Here is an 18,244-nt window from a genome sequence, read left to right as displayed (position 1 = left end):
ATGGAACAGCCGAGCATTCTCGTCAAAATCCTGCACTCGATTCCGCACGTGAATTACACATTCCGTCGGGTTAACGACACCTTCAATCCGGACAGCGATGTTTACCTCGAGGTGAGTACCCGTCCAGTCCGTTCCCAATGCTCAGGCAGAGTTCCTTACCGCCGCGATTTCCCACTCTTTCCCACACCATTTCGATCCAGACACCCAGTTCGAATGGCACATGCAATCCTTCAGAGACCTTTCTTTACTCTGCGTCTGACCACCATGGATGTATCTTCTCCTTTGGCGGTTGGAAACTGCCGATAACGGTTACTTTGGGCATAGAAGTGGAAGACAATTTGGGTTAAGAGGCGGTAGGTAAATGAGTCATATGTGGCAAAGGCGGGGAACCTCACATTTAATGTGCGTACTCTGCAATAAATTAGTGCTATTGGGAATGCAGCTGGCTACTCGATCCTAATTGATAAACACAAGCGCCACTCCAAAGGCATTCCCACTCTCCCACTCTGCTCGTAGTTGTAAACAAATGCCAAGTACCCCATCTGAGATTCCATAGTTCGGACCCCCGACTGCATATTATTGTGTGGGCACTACTTGCAATCGGCTCCTCCTGCGCCTGCGACACCAATCCCAGTCGCAAGTACCACTTAAGCGGAACTCGAGCATACCCACTTGAGATTCGGATGCCCGTACCGCCGTGTCTATTTGGGAATTTGGTGCGTGGGTGGGTTCGTGTGCTGTACTATGCCCTTTGTTGCCTCTCCCTGGGTTTCCCCCTTACAATTGCCTCCTTTCCGCCTGGTTTTTACCTGCCCTCGGGGTTTGTTCCGCTTGCAGTTGCATGGGACTAGGACATGAGGCATCGAGCGCAGGATACACGAGACGAGACACACGATACAAAGGCGAGAAAAACGCGTGGATAAATTTCAATTTCCACCGCTCTTCCTATTCCTCTTCTTGCTCGTTCGTTTTGCCCCGCCTCTAGTTGGCCCATTGCCAGTCGTTCCGTAGTGCAGTCTCCCGATTTTCGTTTTCCGCTCTCGTGCGAGAGGGACCCGATTTCTGTTTCTGTTCTGCTCTGTTGTGGAAGAGCGACTCTAGCTGGTTTCGCTACCAAATCGTTCCTGCCATGTGCGCTCCATGTGCCTCTGGCCATGCAAAGAGGGCGGGGTGGGGGTGGTGGTGTTGGTGGTGTGGGAACGACACGGAACGGCTGGAAGGGAACTGGAGGGGGTGAGCGGCAGCTGCACACTTCCGGATTCCTTTTCGGCCTTGTTCCCTTGTTATTCCCCCTATTCTTCCTTTGTTTCTTTGCCAGACCAGCCGATCATCGTCATCATCCGCATTCTCCTTCTCCTCCTCCTCCTGCTCGTCCTCCTTCTTATCTGCTTTGTATCCTCACCGCATTACGTACTATTTTTCAACGGGGGCCGGGGCAGGGGAGGACGACGCCCTTTTAGCCGGCTTCGCAATCAACATATGCAAATTGCGAGCTCCTGTCCCGGGCTACTCCGTTCGACTACCCAGTCCACGCCCAGGAGAGGTCTTTGCTAAAATCGCAGCGTGAAAATTTGATTAAAATTAGCTGATTTCTTCATTCTCCATTCCGTTTCCCGATGCTGGGAAATGCCGGCTTCCAGCGCGAAAATCGTGTGCGTGCGAAAATTCAGGTCAGCTGGCAAAGCCATGGCTTCGGTTTTTCTTTTTCGGATTTGTGCTGTTGCAGTTGTACGTAAATGTGGACGTGGATGTATGTAGGTCAGGCTGCACTACTGCTCCCCACGATTGCGATGGGGTGGTGGGTTGTGAGGGGGGGTCCCGGTTGACAGAGGAGGTCCGGGCTTGGGGCGGAAATTTTACGCGCGTCAGCAAAAGTCATCCGTATACTTGAAAAAAAAAAAAGAAACCGATACAGTTCTTGGACCTGCAAAGGTCTATATGCCATTGTATTTTAAACTATTATCGAAGATTAGCATGGTAGTAGTAAGTATGTCCGCTGTATGCTTCATTTATCGGATTTTTTTCAGTGTGAGTCGGCAATGGATGGCTAATTGGCGGGGCAGGTCTTTGAGCTCCGGCTGTAGCCTTTGGCCCCGCGAGCACAGCAATAGCTGAGGGACGGGCGGGAGCGGGGAAGACTTGCATCACTTCGGACTACTTTGGGATGCGATAAGCACTCGAGGGCGGCGGGTCCTTGAGCAGCATCGCGGCTCGTCCTTATCCACGCATCACCACAAGCCCATTCCGTGCAATCGCAGTCAATCCACTCGTCGCACAGATTATAACGATGACGATGGCGATGATCAGTTCAACCTTCAACTGGTCGCGGACGTGGACGTATGTACATATATGTACGCGGATGATGACAACAGACAAGGCACAACCCCACCGCTATAAGTGTCTATATATTTTATGGCAGTGCGGGCAGCGCCCTTTTGGGCGGGAAGGGAACTGCAGGGAGAAGTGCCCGCATCAGATGGGCAGATGAATTCATAGATTGGGTTAAAATTAAACGCGGCCTGGAGAACGAGAACGGATGGATGGACTGTGCTCCGTACGCTCGAACAAAGCGGAAAACAAGCCTATACCTATTATCCGCATGCTTATGGATTGAAAACTGAAAACTGAAAACCGAAAACCAAGAATAAAGCGAGTGGAGTGATGAATATTCGAATGCCCGGATTGCTTTATCTTTTTCCATATTTTGCCAGAGCCATAATAATCATACTTGCAAAAGCTTGGCCAAAGCTCTTGGCTTTTCCATTTTGCAAATGACAAAGAACACACACAGGCCTCCTTAATCTTCCCAGCCTTCCCGGCCTGTATTCATGGCGACTCCGCTCGGTTCAGAGATTGCTCTATATATATATGTATGTATGGCATGCAAATTATGCAGATTGCTTGTACGTACATATGTACACATGTACGGATACGCATTTTGAGTATATCGGGCGGATTGTCAACCTTTTGTGCCTGCGTCAACACTTTCACAACGCCTGGGACTTTCGTTGCGGGCTATGGCAACTGCAATCTGTCGCCTACTCCTGCTGCCCAATCCCTTGCCCTTCTGCATCCTCACGATAGACTTGCGCCTGCTGTTGTAATAACAAAAGCAACCGACGAAGGACCGGGCTGACTCAGATTCATGTTCGGATTCAGACTGCGATTTCCATTTTCATTTCCATTCCGATTCCGATTCCGATTCCTACTTCCACTTCGGGGCTGACTGACAGACAGCTGCCCTCACATTAGCCAGATGTGTGTGCCCACTTTACAGATTGTTTTGTATCTGTATCTTTCGCTTGTTTTCTTTATTCCTCTTTTACGACTCGTCATAAAGTTGCTGCACTCGGCTCTGGATGGGATTTAGATGAACTGACAGGGCTCGAAACAACAACTGCTAGTGGAGTGGGTCTTGCAGCGTGGTGTGTCCCCAAACTGCAGTGGCTTCTCACATCTCTGCTCTTCTTGTTTCCGCTGTTTATTTGCTTTTCGGACCGACTTTGTTTGTCTATCCATCGAAGAAGCTCAAGATGCTGACCCAAAGATTCATCGAGAGGCTGGGACCACCCAAGTCAAAACAAGTTCGATTTCCGTATGGAATTCGATTTTAAATTAGCCATCCACATCTTCTAGGGTTATCTGGTGATACCATGTGTTTTTCAATTCGAAACCACCAAAAATCGTTGTATCACTGTGATCTGAGATCATATTGTGCAGTAACGTGTGTAATGCGAAGCTTTCTTTGCAAGATGACATAAGAAAGTGACGCCATTCTATGCACACTTATTTAGTTGGCTGCATTAAACGGATTTTACTCTGCCTTAGAGTAAACAAAGTTCAAGTTCAAAAGCGAAACAGTCCCTTTGTTTTCATGTCCACTCCCCTTCATCTGGCCATCTATATATATCCACCCACCTACACCGCCCTAGCAGAGAAATCTACTCGATGGTGTGTCTTTGCATGCTGCTATTCGGGAATTCTCCGGGCCCCTTTCTTCTGCTCCATTTGGCTGTCTGTCTGTAAGATTGGTTTTGCGTGGGCATCTCGTATTTCTGGTATACAAGGCCAGATTCTTGAATCCCCCCATGTGAATGGGCCAGCACGCGACTTTCCACTCGGTTGCTGGCTGCTGATTTCATGCGTGTTAATGAGCCCGAACTAGCTGATCATCACGACCAGGGGGCCCAACGATCTGCACATTGGAAATCCATCATGGAACGCTGCTGCATTAGCATACGAAATTATGCCACGTCGACGACGGCGGACAACACACTTCTTCCCCCTTCCGATTCTTCCGATTTCCTGGCTTTCATTCAATAGGTTTCGTGTTTGCCGATGGGGGGAAGTGAGCGAACTCGCGACTCAAGCGACTCGCATTTCTTCGTGGTTCTGGGTTTTATGTTTGGTCTGTGTCGAGTTCATTGTGTGTGAGTGTGGGTGTGTGTGTGTGTCCCCATGACGCACTCGAAGAAAAGTTCGGAGGAATAATCGTATATAAATATTTGTATTTAAAAAAAAGAAACTATATTGTTTGATTGATTAGAGCTGAGCCGGGCGCAATGCCATTTTACTTATCTCTAAATCGAGGCTAACCTTGACGGGTCCTCCAGCAATCTCGGGTTGCATGCCCCCATTGCCCTTCCCTATCTTCTGCTTGTTGAAAAAAAAGGCGGTACATGCGGACAGAAGAAGAAGAGGCAACCGTGGAGCGGTGACAGAGCGGAAACGACGCTATCGCTTTATATTTATGCATTTATTATAACTGTTTGTCTCTTTTCCAAAGGGGCGCTTCTTGGCTGTCCAGAGGGGGGTGGGGCAGGATGTTGGTCGGAGTTGGGCTTGGAAAACTGGTTTTCCATCATCGAACATTCTACGAGAGGTAGGGGGGGCGGTTCGGTAAACCAAAACAAGTCTCACCCACGCGAAGAGAAAACTCGATCACAGCCCGGAAAAATCGACCAATACTTTTCTCTGATAATTTTCTCATAAACACAACGTGTTTCTGATATGGAAAAACCCTCATTATTAACCGAATCCCAATTTCAAAGTTTACTTCTTGGTTACACTTTCAAGAAACCGAACTCTTTTTCTTTGTTTGTAAACTACTCGAGATATGGATACCGTACAGCCATGCCATCATGGTATCATAGCTTCTGAATCATATCCTTAAGTGGTTCATTCTTGGAAACCATGGTTTGTTATCGTATCTGCATGCTCTCCTATACAAAGCTTGGAGTTTATTCTTCCAAGTTCTGGAAATCGCGTTTCGTTCTGGGAACTGTGGAAAGTTTTTGGTTCCTATTTTGGAATCCCCCAAAGGCGCCGATAAGAGCTCAAGAGCAGTTCATATTGAATCTTTCGTCGCGTTTCCATTGCTTTGAATACCTCGCAGTGTTAATTGTTGCGATATTTGCATCGCGCTAGATATTCATGTGAATAAACATGGGAATCAATTAGCCCCTCATCGAATCCACCCGAGCTCCCGCTCTCCTCTAGCTTTTTTCACCTCTTCCGTGGCCGTATTCACACTTTTCATGGAGAACACTCGCACTTACACTCACGAGCACCAGGGAAATACTCAATTAAACGAAGGATGTGGACTGGCGAGGGGGCGCCCTTTTACCAGATACCACTGGTGGCGTTGTCGGCTTACAGAGGGGCAACTTCAAGAGCTTCAAGGTTATTTGTGCTGGCAATTTGCTCTGATTTAATTCAATTTGAGCAGCATCGAAGGCAGCGCGTAATATTTGCCATTTTTAGCGCCGCATTTGCACAGCGAGGGGTGGCGGATTCGGAGAGGGGGATGGATCCGGATGGGGCTGGTACTGGGGGTAGTTTAGTTTCTCGCTTGTTAGCAAAATGTTCGCTCCACTTGGCAGATTACATGGCCCGGGAAATTGGGATGGAGTGTAAGCAAGGCCGCAAGTCTGAATGCACATGACAAGATTAATTCACACACCAATATTTAGTTTTGCTCGGAGAGATATTAAACCCTAACGCAAGTGAATTTCCAAGACAAATAACTTCCTTTTTTCCTGTGTGTAGTGAAGTAAGGAAGAAAGGGGGCGATGGGTGGGTGGGCCATTTCTCGAGGGTCATTCAACTGCGAGGAGGACAAGTAAATGTGCCGAGGCTACAAGACTACTACAACGACGACGACGACGGCAACTGTAACTAGTTTTAATGATTATTTACATGACACAAGTGCAATAAATAATAAATACGCCTCGCAGCCAAGGAAGGCAAAGGAGAAAAGTGCGCTCGAGAGGATGTTCCATGTCGAAATGGGTTGGGGGATGGTGGTGCGTCCGGTGTCGGTTCCAATTCCAATTCCGATTACGATTGCTATTGAAAACTGATTGACGGCTGGGAATTGCTGCTCGAACTATGACTGGCCAGCATTGATTATCCAGTTTTTATTGGCGGTAGGAGCTTTGGTTCCCCAGGAACTGCCATTTAAATAAACCTTATGGAGTCTTTCACTTGCTCCCAATGTTTAACCGTCATTCGAGGCGCCCGAAGTATACTCCATTAGCCACTGAGCTTAGTCTGAAATCGTGAATCGTGAAACTGGAACTTGACTCTTCTATGGTACTCAAACCGACTGGAATGTACGTTTCAAGTGGCCTGACTCATTTGCCATTTGTTCGAATTCGAAATATCCAATATCCTATCGTGGACGGGTAACCCAAAGCCTGCAGTGCACATCGCACACAACGTCTTTTTTTAATGACAGGCAACGAAATTACCGCCCAGTCAAGGCATTTTTTGTGGCCAGAGAGAAAGGTAAGGAAGGTCCAGGTCCAGGTCTTGTGTCCTGTGTGTCTCTACATTGGCCAAGTCAATTTAATTTCGGTAACGGAGCCGAGCAAGAAAGAAATTATCCTAACAACAAATTGCAGTGCCAACAAAAAGGCATCGAGTTGCAAGTTATTCAATTAAAAGTTTCTCCAATGTCCAGCGCAAAGAGCCTTGAACGTGGGAGTTCACCGAAACTGATTTTTATATAGATAGTTATGTCACACAACTGTCTGCCGAATGGCAAGCATACATTCTAATTAAAAATGGCACACGACTTTGTTGATTCATTCAATAGTCAACTCTTCTGGAGCTTCATTCATATGATATGCTTTGATATTTGATTAATAACGTCGAGTATCCAAAGTATCCAGTGCCATCCTAATATATTTATGTATGTGCTCCCTTTCTCGATTGGGATTTCATCTTCACATTATTCAAATAGTTCAATCGAATTCTGTTCCACAAAATCAATGTCAATATCAATCAAATCAATTTTAATTGAAACCGAACAAACAATTCTGGTGCAATCGTAACTTCAGTGCACAGCTGCTGTCACTGCGAATTGTACACACGTATGTGTAGGAACTGATTGGTCCAATCAGGCTGAGGATCGCTGAACTTAGACCAAAGATTAAGCTGAACCATTCCATTTCCTTTTGCACTTTTACAGAGTCTGGTTATCCTGGCATCCATTCCCGCTGGTCTGCTGATCGGCTCCCTGCTGGGCCTGCTGCTCTACCTGCTGACCAGATGCTGCGATCGCCGTCAGAGGAAGCCGAGCGCCCAGCGCTGCCAGAGCTGCTCCTTGGTCATCATCACGCTGATGACCTGCGCCGCCATCGGATTAGGTGAGTCCTGCTTCCCCGAATCGCCGTGGCGAAGGGCGTTGAACCGCCGCAGTTGCATTTGCCAAGGCACGTTCGCATGCATCCCTTTGCGGTTGCATCGCGTGTTGGCGGCAGTTGGTTTTCGGTGGTCGGTAGTCGCTACTGTAGTCGGTGGGCAATTGGCAATTAGCCAAAACGCAACTTATCGCCAATGGAGCGGAGCACACAGGCTGGTCACGTATGCAAAGTCGCGGAGCGCAAAGAAGTGGAGCCAAAACTGGAGGACCATGCGTCATCCGACCGCGCTGGGAGTGGGGATGTGGATGTGGCTTGGCTGGCGGCGACACAAACGATGAAATAATAATTTAATTAGCCGCAGAGCCGCGCACAGAGCTCTTAATTGAATCGGAGTGGCGAAATGTGTGCCGCGGCTCGCGTTACATCACTGACCTGCACCGCGCTGATCTCGCCCTGATCTTTGATGCCCTCCTGATCTCTGGCATCTTTTGGCTGCCCATCGACGCATCTTTCTGCAATACTAATCTGGCTCCTTGACTGATGTCCGCTTTTCGATTTGTGCTCCATTTGCAGGTTTGTACGGCAACGATGATTTCCATAATGGACTTCTGCAGGCCTTTGGATCCGGGAAGAGCGTCGAGGGTCTGGTGCTCACCCTGAAACGACAGGTAAGTGTGGTTCATAAATTTGCGAGTCACAAGATAATGCGTAGGAAGGAGCTGGCTTGTGTGCCATGAAACCTCCTGTTTCTCTTTTTTCAACTAATTAAGATGGCAAGTTTAGCCAGCAAACTGCAGTGCAGAGCTGCCTGCTTCTTTATATATGAGTTGCAAGTCTGAAGTGGAGTCTTTTACTGGGCTAAGTTACGCCCAGTGGCTACGTTAGGCCTTTCTCAGTTCAACGTGGCTGCATGAACTTCTGCGCCCGCTATTTGCACTCCCGTTCCCGTTCCTTATCCCATTTCTATTCCTATTCCTATTCCTGTTCCATTCGAAGCAGCCGCCCATTTGGCTCATTCTTGTTCATTATAATCAACCTAAAAGCTGGCTGCTGTGCTGACAGTTACGTGGCCACGTGGGACAGCACGGTGCGCGCTGGGTGGGTAATGGGGCTGACTAGGGGACTAGGCGACTGTGGGACATGGGACTAGGGGAAGTGTCCTCCTGTCGTCCTGGCCAAAGCTTTTGCATTTGCTTCTGCTCTTGCCTTTGCTATTCACAAACTTTGTCAGCACACACACACACACAGAGACACGGGGAAGGAGAGCGAGTGGGCGGGGCAAACGAGCCGATAAGCCAAAAGGTTAAGGGTTGGGGTGGCTGGGGGTTGAGTGGTTGAAGTGGGGCAGGGAAGGAAGGTGAGTCAGCCAGGAGCATCAAAGGTAGACGACGACTACGACGTCGTCGTAGCAGGGATTCTCCCAGAAAAGAGGGGCAAACAGATGGCTGGCATTGCTCGACTCTTGAGTAAAACGCTATTAATTATCCCAGGCACAAAGGACGCTGCAGCTGGCGACGTGCGTGTGTGGAGCCATCTATCCCTGGAACCCGACCCCCAATGAACGCCCAGCTAAGTGCGGAAGCCAAAGTATTACGATAGAAACTATTTCTGCCTCTTTCCCTTTTCTTCTGCCGTCCTTTGTGCCAGACTAAGAAACAGGGGCAAAGGACATGTGGAAAAGCACAGGACGAAGCGGAAGGGGTCCCTTCTTCGTCTCCAATCCACCAGTATTTGGTCATTAACTTTTGAACTGCTTTTCCTTTTTGGGGGCTGAACTCGAGTTGCCTGTGCAAATCGGGAATGGGAATATTTGATTATTTTACCTCGCTTCATAAGTTTTAAATTTTAAATTAAATAAATGAACCAAAGAGTGGTGATGTAATATGCATACAACTGGCACGAAAATAATGATTTGCTCACTTTCAGACGGAGAGCATCAAGCACGACCTGGAGACGCGAATGGCTGGGCACAAGGTGGAGCAGCTGGTGGAGAAGCCGCAATATAACCAGACGGTGGTCATGCTGCTCATTGAGACGTCGCGCCTGGTCACGGAGAACACTTCGCGGGCGGTGGCCTCGCTGGACAGCATGGTTCACTACTTTATGAAGGCCAAGGGCAGCGAGAACGACACCTCGCTAATGGGATTGCTTCAGGTGAGCCAATTTCCTCCTAGTCGCAAATGCCTCCGAACTAACCCATTGATCTCTTTCAGCTCGGTGAGTTCTACGAATCAATTCGCTGGCCAGCCACCCTGGCCTTTCTCACTGTTCTCCTGCTGCTCTGTACGGTTTTGGTGATCGGCGTGGCCAGGCGATCCCGCTGCACCTTGATCTTCTTCAGCGTCTCGGGTCTGTTCTGCATCATCATCTGCTGGCTGCTAGCTGGCGTTTATCTGGCCTCCAGTGTGGCTGCCGGAGATTTCTGCATGCGACCCCACGACTATATGTGCCGTCAGGTGGGCATGGTGGGTATTGATGCATGCTTCCCCCTAAAACGTATACTAATTGCTATCATCTCGTCTGCCATCCTCAGAGGAGTCCCTATGTTGATTTCCTAAACTGCGGCACACCGCGCAATCGCTTTATCCTGCGGCTGAACGAATCCCGGGACCTGGTGGATCGGGCCAGGGAAAGTGTGGAGCACATGCAGCGGTGAGTAGTGAAATCGTTTGATTGGAGTGCTTTGGGAAACTATTGCAGTCTTAAAGAATATTAATATATTCTTAGTCAACTAGGAACTAAACTTATACAAAATCTTTTATTGCAGCATGAGTCAGGAGACATATCCACACATCGACATCCAGCGCACTCTGAACGCCATGGACAATGATCTAGAGATCACCCTGCGCAACCTGACGACGCTGTCGGCCACCTTGGACCGCCGCACGATCGACCTGCACTACGAGGAGGCACTGCGCGGACTTTGCGGCGGCGGGCTACTGGGACTCAGTCTGATGATGGTGGCTGGTCTGCTGACCTCCTTCCTGCTGACGATCCTCGTGTACGCCGACTCCCACGCCTGGATCTATCTGACCAAGCGGTATGATGGCTTTCGTGGCAATCTGCGCCATAAAGATGGCCTTCTTATTGTAAATTTATGTATCTATTTGTAAAGGCCTACGCTGGACGCGGACAAATCGGAGACAGCGCCACTATTTCCCGCCTCGAACGCGCCGAGCGCGAGCATCTCGCCTACAGCTCCGCTCAGCACGGGGACGATCAACAGGACGTTGCTCCACCACCAGCAGGCGTCGTCGGGCGGCGGCTCGGGTACCTTGCCGGGATCTGGAGGAGGCGCAGGAGCTGGCGGAGGCGTTGGCGCCAATGGACACAATGGCGTGGGACCGTACCGCAACGGATCGGCGGGCCTGAGACAAGGGTTGGCATCACCTTCATCTCAATCAAGCCACACCTCATCCACCGCTACTTACAACAACGGCACCACCAGTTACGACAACAGCCACCAACCACACAACAACCACCTGTACAGCAACCACTACAGCCACAGCAACAACCACTACAACAACACACAGCATAGAACTAACCCTGCGGCGGGGGCGGTAGCAGCGGCGGTGGGCGTGGCCAGCAGTGGCCAACGATCGCCGTCGCCGCCGCCTGTCTACGATTTGGTGCATGGCACAAGGCATGATCTTTGATTTCATTTGATTTGTTGATATTCCCCAACCGCTCGAATCCCGAATTCCCCTCCTTCCTTTTCCCTTATGCGTTTGTACCTTCCCGTTTCCTATTTTACAACTCGCTGCTCAAGATTCAATAGCTATCCTAGTTAACGTAGCATAATATACTTACCTTGTCCGGTCAGAAAATGTTTTGTTTAATTTATAAGCAAGAAGAAATAGCATGACTATGGGCAGCGGGTTCCTCGTAGTCGATCAATAGACGATCGACTACATACCCTTTGATTTACGCTTCTAGTTGAGACCTTGTTAGTCGTGTTTGCTTATAGTTTTATTCACCTTTGTTTTTGTTTGGCCTTTGTTTTGGTTTATTAGCTGTTTCGCTGATCCTTTCGTCGTGCTGCACCTGCATGTGAACACCGACAATGAACACCAGCACTCACACTACACAAGGACACTAGCACAGACCCAACCTACATACAGATCTCAAAGCTGGATTTCACTGTAACCAAAGACCTAAAACCAACATACTCGCCTTACTAATCAAAAATACTAATAGAATCTGCTTGTTTCGGCATAATTAATTTAACTTATATATAATATATATAAGTTGCCAAAAAGGTTAGAAACCGATTTTCTTTAACTTAGAGGTTCCTTTTTAAGGCGACTTAGGGCAGTACACTCATCTTTAATTGAAATCGTAGGACATCCTTAAATATTCCAACAGTTGTAGACCAGCATATCCGTTAAAGCAAACATAACGTCCATGATGAAAGGCTAACTAAATTCAACTAAATCACCCACCTCTCCTCTTCAACTGAAATTGGCCGAGCACTAACCCAAACACTTCGACTTTCAGGTCAGGACACCACACGCTAGGACGCCTTCCATCGCACCACCAGCAATCGGCGACGTATTTGCCGGGACCCAACAATGGAAAGTACGCGACGCTCAGCAAGCAGTGTAAGACGCTCGAGTCCAACGACTTCTACTGAGATTCGCTTGCCTGCAGTTCCCATGCAGGCAGTAGCAGCAACACAGCACAGCAGCAGCAGAACTTGCAGCTCCAGCAGCAGCAGCAGCAGAGCAACCTCATCAATCAGAACCAAAGCCAGAGCACGCTAAAGAACATCTTTGCGTCGGCCACCCTGCCCCGCTCGACGGGCAGCTCCATCCGGTCGGTGCTCTCCGTTCAAACCTCCAATGCGGGCATTTGCCGCTCCACGGGCAACGGATTGGACGGCGACATGGTGGACGATCGCGATCCTAGGGATGTGACCAACAACAGCTTCAATCGTTTCGACCCCAAGTACATAAGCATTGGCCCCAAGGCGGTGAGGGGTCAGAATAATAATCTAAATATTATGTCCGTCGCCGGCGGTGCCAACAAGTGTGCCACCTTGCGGCATGTGGGTCGCTATGGTGGCTCGCTCAAGGGCGTGTCCGCCGTCAATGCCACGCCCTCGACCGCCGCCGCCCCAGCGGTCCATTCGCCAAACTTGAGGAGCGCCAAGACGCCGTCGATAGCCACAGTTTCAAAGGATTATTGCCAGCAGCCGGACTGCATTCCTCAGGAGTTCCTTCTCCAGCAGCAGCAGCAACAACAGCTGCAGCAGCAACAACAACAGCAGCAACAGCAACTGCAGCAGCAGCTTCAGCAGCAACAGCTGCAACTCCAACAACAGCAGCAACAGCAGATGGTGCCACCCGCTCCGCCACAACCGGCGCCTCCGCCTCCACCCAAACCAAAGATAGTCAATACGTTTACGGAAATTCCCGGCACCACGGGCGTGGGCAGCTCGTATGCCAAGGAGCAGCAACAACAGCAGCAACTGTTGGCCCTGCAGCAGCAGCAGCAACAGCAGCTGCTCGCCCTCCAGCAGCAGCGCGAGCGGGAGCTGCAGCAACAGCAGCAGCATCAAAGGGAGTTGCATCCACCGACCACCCACATTCTACCCCCTTCGGCTGTCTACAGCATCGAGAGTAGTGAGGTGCTGCCCACAGCCGCACCGCGTGCGCAGCAGCGCTCGCTAAATCCCGCCTCCATTGTGAACCAACCGCTGCCCGAGATTCCCACCAATCAACAACAGTCAAAGATCTCCGCTCAGCCGCTTTGCGCCGCCAGCTTGGGGCAGTATCGCTCGCTGCAGCGTCCTCAAACCCAGAAATTGCAACCGGCTGCCATCTCCTCGCCGCAGCAGCCACCAACACTGCCGCCCAAGAACCGGCACAAAAACAGTAATCGCGGTGGAGCCATCGACAGCAGCAATGCCAATCATATGCAAACCTTGCCGCCCAAGTCAGCCAGCTTGAGACAACAACAGCAGCAGCAGCAGGAGCGCGAAAGGGAGCGAGAACGGGAGCGGGAGCGTCCGCGGAGGGCGGAGACCTTGGACAATGCCCGCAGCTACATAGAACAGCAGCAACAGTATCCCAGCCATCTGATAACCAGCAGCAACATGAAGAAGCAACACTCCTATGACAGCAGCTACCATCAACAACAGCAGCAACAGCAGCAGCAGGCCTTTTATCAAAGGCAGCACAACAACAACTTCTCATCGAAGCAGCAGCAACAGCTAATGCTGGAGCAGCAGCACCAGCAACAGCAGGCGCTGTTTTACAGATCCCTGAAACGGGGAGAACGAGTAGCTACTGCCAGCGGAGGCGTTACTGGCGGTGGAGCCGCCATAAGCAACCAGAGCGATCTGTACTCGGTGACGGAGTTGTAGGAGTGCGCCTGCTGCGGCGGCGGTGTGGATGTGGTGCGCCGAGGCGCATCATCCACATCGCTGCACGCGGCGGCGGCTACACAAACTCAGACAAATACCCAAAACCAGACGCAATCGCAGAACCAGGCGCCTGTTCCCCTGCCACCGAAGAAGCATCGCCAGCGAGAGAGGGAGCGCAACCTAGAGCGGGAGCAGCAGGCGCCCTGCAACGCCAATCTGTGTGAGGAGCACGAGTACGATGAGTTCTACCCCCAGGCCTATGAAATGCATGCGGTTGCAGGAGGAACTGGCGGCCCGACGGGTGGAGTAGCGGCAGCTACTAGCTCTGCATCCAAGCACGGCAAGCAAGGTCAGCAAAGAGCAGCCACTTTCGATGTGGCCGATGCCAGGGACTACGAATTGAAGCGTTTGGGCAACCGCAGATCGCAGCAGCAGGCGGCTCCAAGCAAAAGAAACGGAGGAGCAGGTGCACCGATTGTCAGTCAGGATCACCACCGCAGCCACGATCGCGAGCGGTCGCGGAGCGATCACCGCATTGCCAGCTATGCCTGCGAAGAGGTCAACTCCTCAGCGCTCTGCAGCGCCGGCTCCATGAGCTCCATGCTGCAGCCCGCCAATGGAACTGTTCACAGGAGCAGCAGTCACCAGCACCAGCGGGATCACCATACGCGGGATCAGCAGCAACAACAGCAACAGCGGGAGCGACGCGAGAAGACCTTTAAGGTATGATTTTTAGAGACGTCATAAGAATTGTCCAATCCGCGCCAGGACACCAGAAACGGCAGCTCCCGGCGGCGGACGCGTTGAGGGGTAAATGGAAAGCTAACGTGGCGGATTCTACAGCGATTACGAGAAGGTGAACCCCCAGTTGAGCAAAAGGAGCGGCACCATTGTTGGAGCATTGGTATCCGGAGATCCCAGCCTGTTTTATGTTTAGCCTAAGTCGCGTCTTTACTCTATGTCTATCTCTATCTCTGTCCATGTCCATGTCCACCAGCGTTCTCTCCCTTTCTCTTGCGTGCGAAAACGACTCACACACACATGTATATATACAAGTTTATATGTACACCCAGATTGTATTGTAAAAAACCGACCTCTTCTGATTGTTTCAAGTTGTAAAGCTGCTTGAAAGGGGCTGCAGTGTCAAAGGTAGCGGTCGAAACAAAAGCGCATTGTAGTCACTCCTTTACTTTCGAATTTTAAAATGCCATATGGCATTCCCTAATTGCCATTTATCACAAGCAATATTTACAAACCCGTTTCTAATGACTTGCTTGGAATTCTGAACCACGCTGCACTTCGAGCCTGTCTTATTGTGCTATTGCCTTGACCGCTGCTGTGCATAAAGCCATGTACACCCAACCTACAACAGTTCTCTGCCCTGTGTTGTTGCCTATTGTTATATAAATAGTAGAAAACTACGATTAACTTTTTTGTGACCACTATTCATACGTGTATATTTTAAAAAAGCCTAAGTTAAGTGAATTTAGTTCTAAGCGCAAAACTATTTATTTACGGCAGTTCGTAAGCCTCGACCCCAAAAATAATAACCAAAACGGTGGAAAAGCGAAGACACAGTCGGCGAAAGGTGACTAGGTGCTTCTGAACATTTCCAAACGAGTTTTCGTTCAAATATTCCCGAGAATCTAAGTCCGTCTTTGTCTCAGCTTATCGCTGTTTGAGTAGTTTTTATTTTTTAAATGGAGTGTGTGTGTTATTTTTAATTTATTAACCTTTTTTTTTTGTATAAGCGATTTATGCTGATTTTTTTTGTTTGAGAATCCGTTGCGAGAACCACAACAACAACCACAGCGACACGTACGTAAAATTTTTGTGACGTCAGAAATCTAAAAAACGAAAACCAAGTATGAAGAACCAGAAGCAACACTGCACAAAAGAAAAGAACAAGAAAAAACGTAAACGAAACAAATTTCACAAAAGAAAACATAATATTCATTAAAAGGTTTAACACTTAAAACAAGCAAAAGCCAACAAGAAAGGAAAATTCTTAACTCAAGCAATATAAAAGAAAACGATAACAAAAAACGAAAAGAAGCCATACCAAGTTGTTCGACTATTTTAAAAGGGATTCAGCAAAGCAAAATAATAAACAAGAAAACATTTACACATAAAAATACATAAAATACCTACATGTTTATTATAGAGCAAGCATAAGGAATATAAATTAATCTACAACAACCACAAACAATGTTCAGGTCAATAACTGCATTTAAAAGGAGAAACCAAAAGAAGGAAACCCTTATTAGGCGTTAAATTAACGAAATGCTCTTTTTATATACAACTATATAACATGCAAATATATATATACATAAATATATACATTAAACGAATTGCAAATACCCAAACACAGACAAACTAAAACACAAAATAAAGGAACAACTCACCAAAGTTGTTGGCACAGCGGAAAACACACAAACATTTTATACAAAACTAACATAGTTATACCACACAAAATATAAGACACGGATCAGTTGTGGAAGAAATAATTGTAGTGCCATTAGAGATTGGAAAATTGAATAAAATTTTATTGTAATTATAAAATGTATAATTTTAGTTATGTTTTAGGAATGTATTTGAAGGGTTGTATGGTCGTGAGATATTTGTATCTTCAATTTTATACATACTTATGTACTCAAAAAGGCGTATTCCAAATTCAATTTTAAACGAAAAACGCATAAATAGTGTACTTCATTTGATCGACTCTAGTAGACACCCTGCTGAAAATCAACTTCTATTTCCGGTGCTGCAAGTGCAGCGAGGCCACACTATTATTTTGACCACAGCTGGGCACACAACCAAACAAAAACAAACAGCAAATTAGGGAAAATAGAGCAAGCAACAAGTAAACACTCACATTTACTCTCTCTGCTGTGCAGATGCAAATAAAACAAGGAGAAATACCAATTCAACCATGTTGAAAAATTGCAGCACGCACACACAAAAGGCCACGAAAAACACTCTCCGATCCTCCGTCTCGTTCGCTCTCTAGCTCTCTGTCTCTGTCTATCTAGCTGTCTCGCTCCGTACGTTCCACCCACCACCACCCATTGTAGTTTGCACGAGTAATATATGTATTAGCGAAAGTTAACACTCGACGGAAAAAGTTAGTTGAAGAAATGTAAGAACACTCTAAAAAATCTGTTGCAAGTCCTGTTCTCCTGTTCTGTATATAAGTATACTTACGATCTACCCAATTCTATTCACTAAGTAGTAGTTGCAGTGTGAATGTTGGTGTGTATGTGTGTGTGTGCTCGATGTTAGCCATTACATTTAAACTTTTTTTTTTTGTTTTTAATCCGAAAAGCAAAACTGTTTCACTGTAGTGTAGTGTAGTTGATTCTAAGCGATAAGGCCAAAATAGATTTTAAACCTGAAAAGCAGACGAATTATTAGGAATCAGTGGGAGAATACCAAACAAATAATTGCAGGAAGTCAGGCAGGCGGCAGGCAGGCAGGTATTTACTTATAGCATTTAAATTCTAAAGCAAACGAAAATTATTAAATAACATTAAATCAAATGCAATTAAACACGAAACGTGTGTAACACACCGTAAAAACCAAGCAAAGAGTTTTCACGTTTTAGCCATTGAACGAGGGGAAAACTAGCGCACTTTTTCCTACTTTAACTGACAAAAACCGCAAAATCCATATATATTTAATGATATTAAAGGGAGTAGGGAGTAAACGGATAGCGAGCAGATACGATTATAAGCGTGAATAGTAAACGAGAAAGTAAGACAAATTTTAGAGAAATCGGTTTTTACCTAAGGTTAAGGCAAGATGATATTTCCGGTTTTCCTCTTTTAACTGCCATTTCCGTTTCCCATTTCCCGCCCACAAATCCCACAGCGCGTCGCGTGAAGAGCTCCCAATCCTGTTGACACTTTTCAGTGCATATTATATAATGCATCTATACATATATAAATAAATCCACTAATATACATATATATAAATACACAATTATTGTAATAACAATATAAGTCTGTAAATTTGTTAACATTTCTAAAAGCCAACAAATGGGGCAAAGCGGGGCAAGATTAACCAAATCGCGCTCAGTAGTTGTACTACAATCACAAAAGAAAGACCCCCCGATCCCAGATACGAGCAAAACATGCGACCCACTTAGAAATCATCCAAATGTGTGATTTGTAGAGTGCCGAATGTGGATGTGGATTGAGATCGGTCAATGGGCGCGAATCGAAGTCAG

General features: G+C 47.8%; 1 protein-coding gene across 1 annotated transcript; it reads left to right on the top strand.

Annotated features, from left to right (window-relative positions):
- On the top strand, positions 1-17,395 carry LOC6615959. Its single transcript, XM_032726737.1, is given in 9 exon segments — positions 1-111; positions 7,475-7,652; positions 8,223-8,317; positions 9,576-9,803; positions 9,863-10,114; positions 10,183-10,301; positions 10,417-10,689; positions 10,765-11,292; positions 12,147-17,395. Coding segments are annotated over 9 exon segments (4,383 nt in total). The 3' UTR covers positions 14,746-17,395.
- Positions 17,396-18,244: the final 849 nt, after the last annotated feature.

This window comes from Drosophila sechellia, chromosome X (genome assembly GCF_004382195.2).
Source record: "Drosophila sechellia strain sech25 chromosome X, ASM438219v1, whole genome shotgun sequence".
NCBI lineage: Eukaryota > Metazoa > Arthropoda > Insecta > Diptera > Drosophilidae > Drosophila > Drosophila sechellia.
Note: the sequence above shows the minus strand (reverse complement) of the source record. Positions and strands in the feature narration are given on the sequence as shown.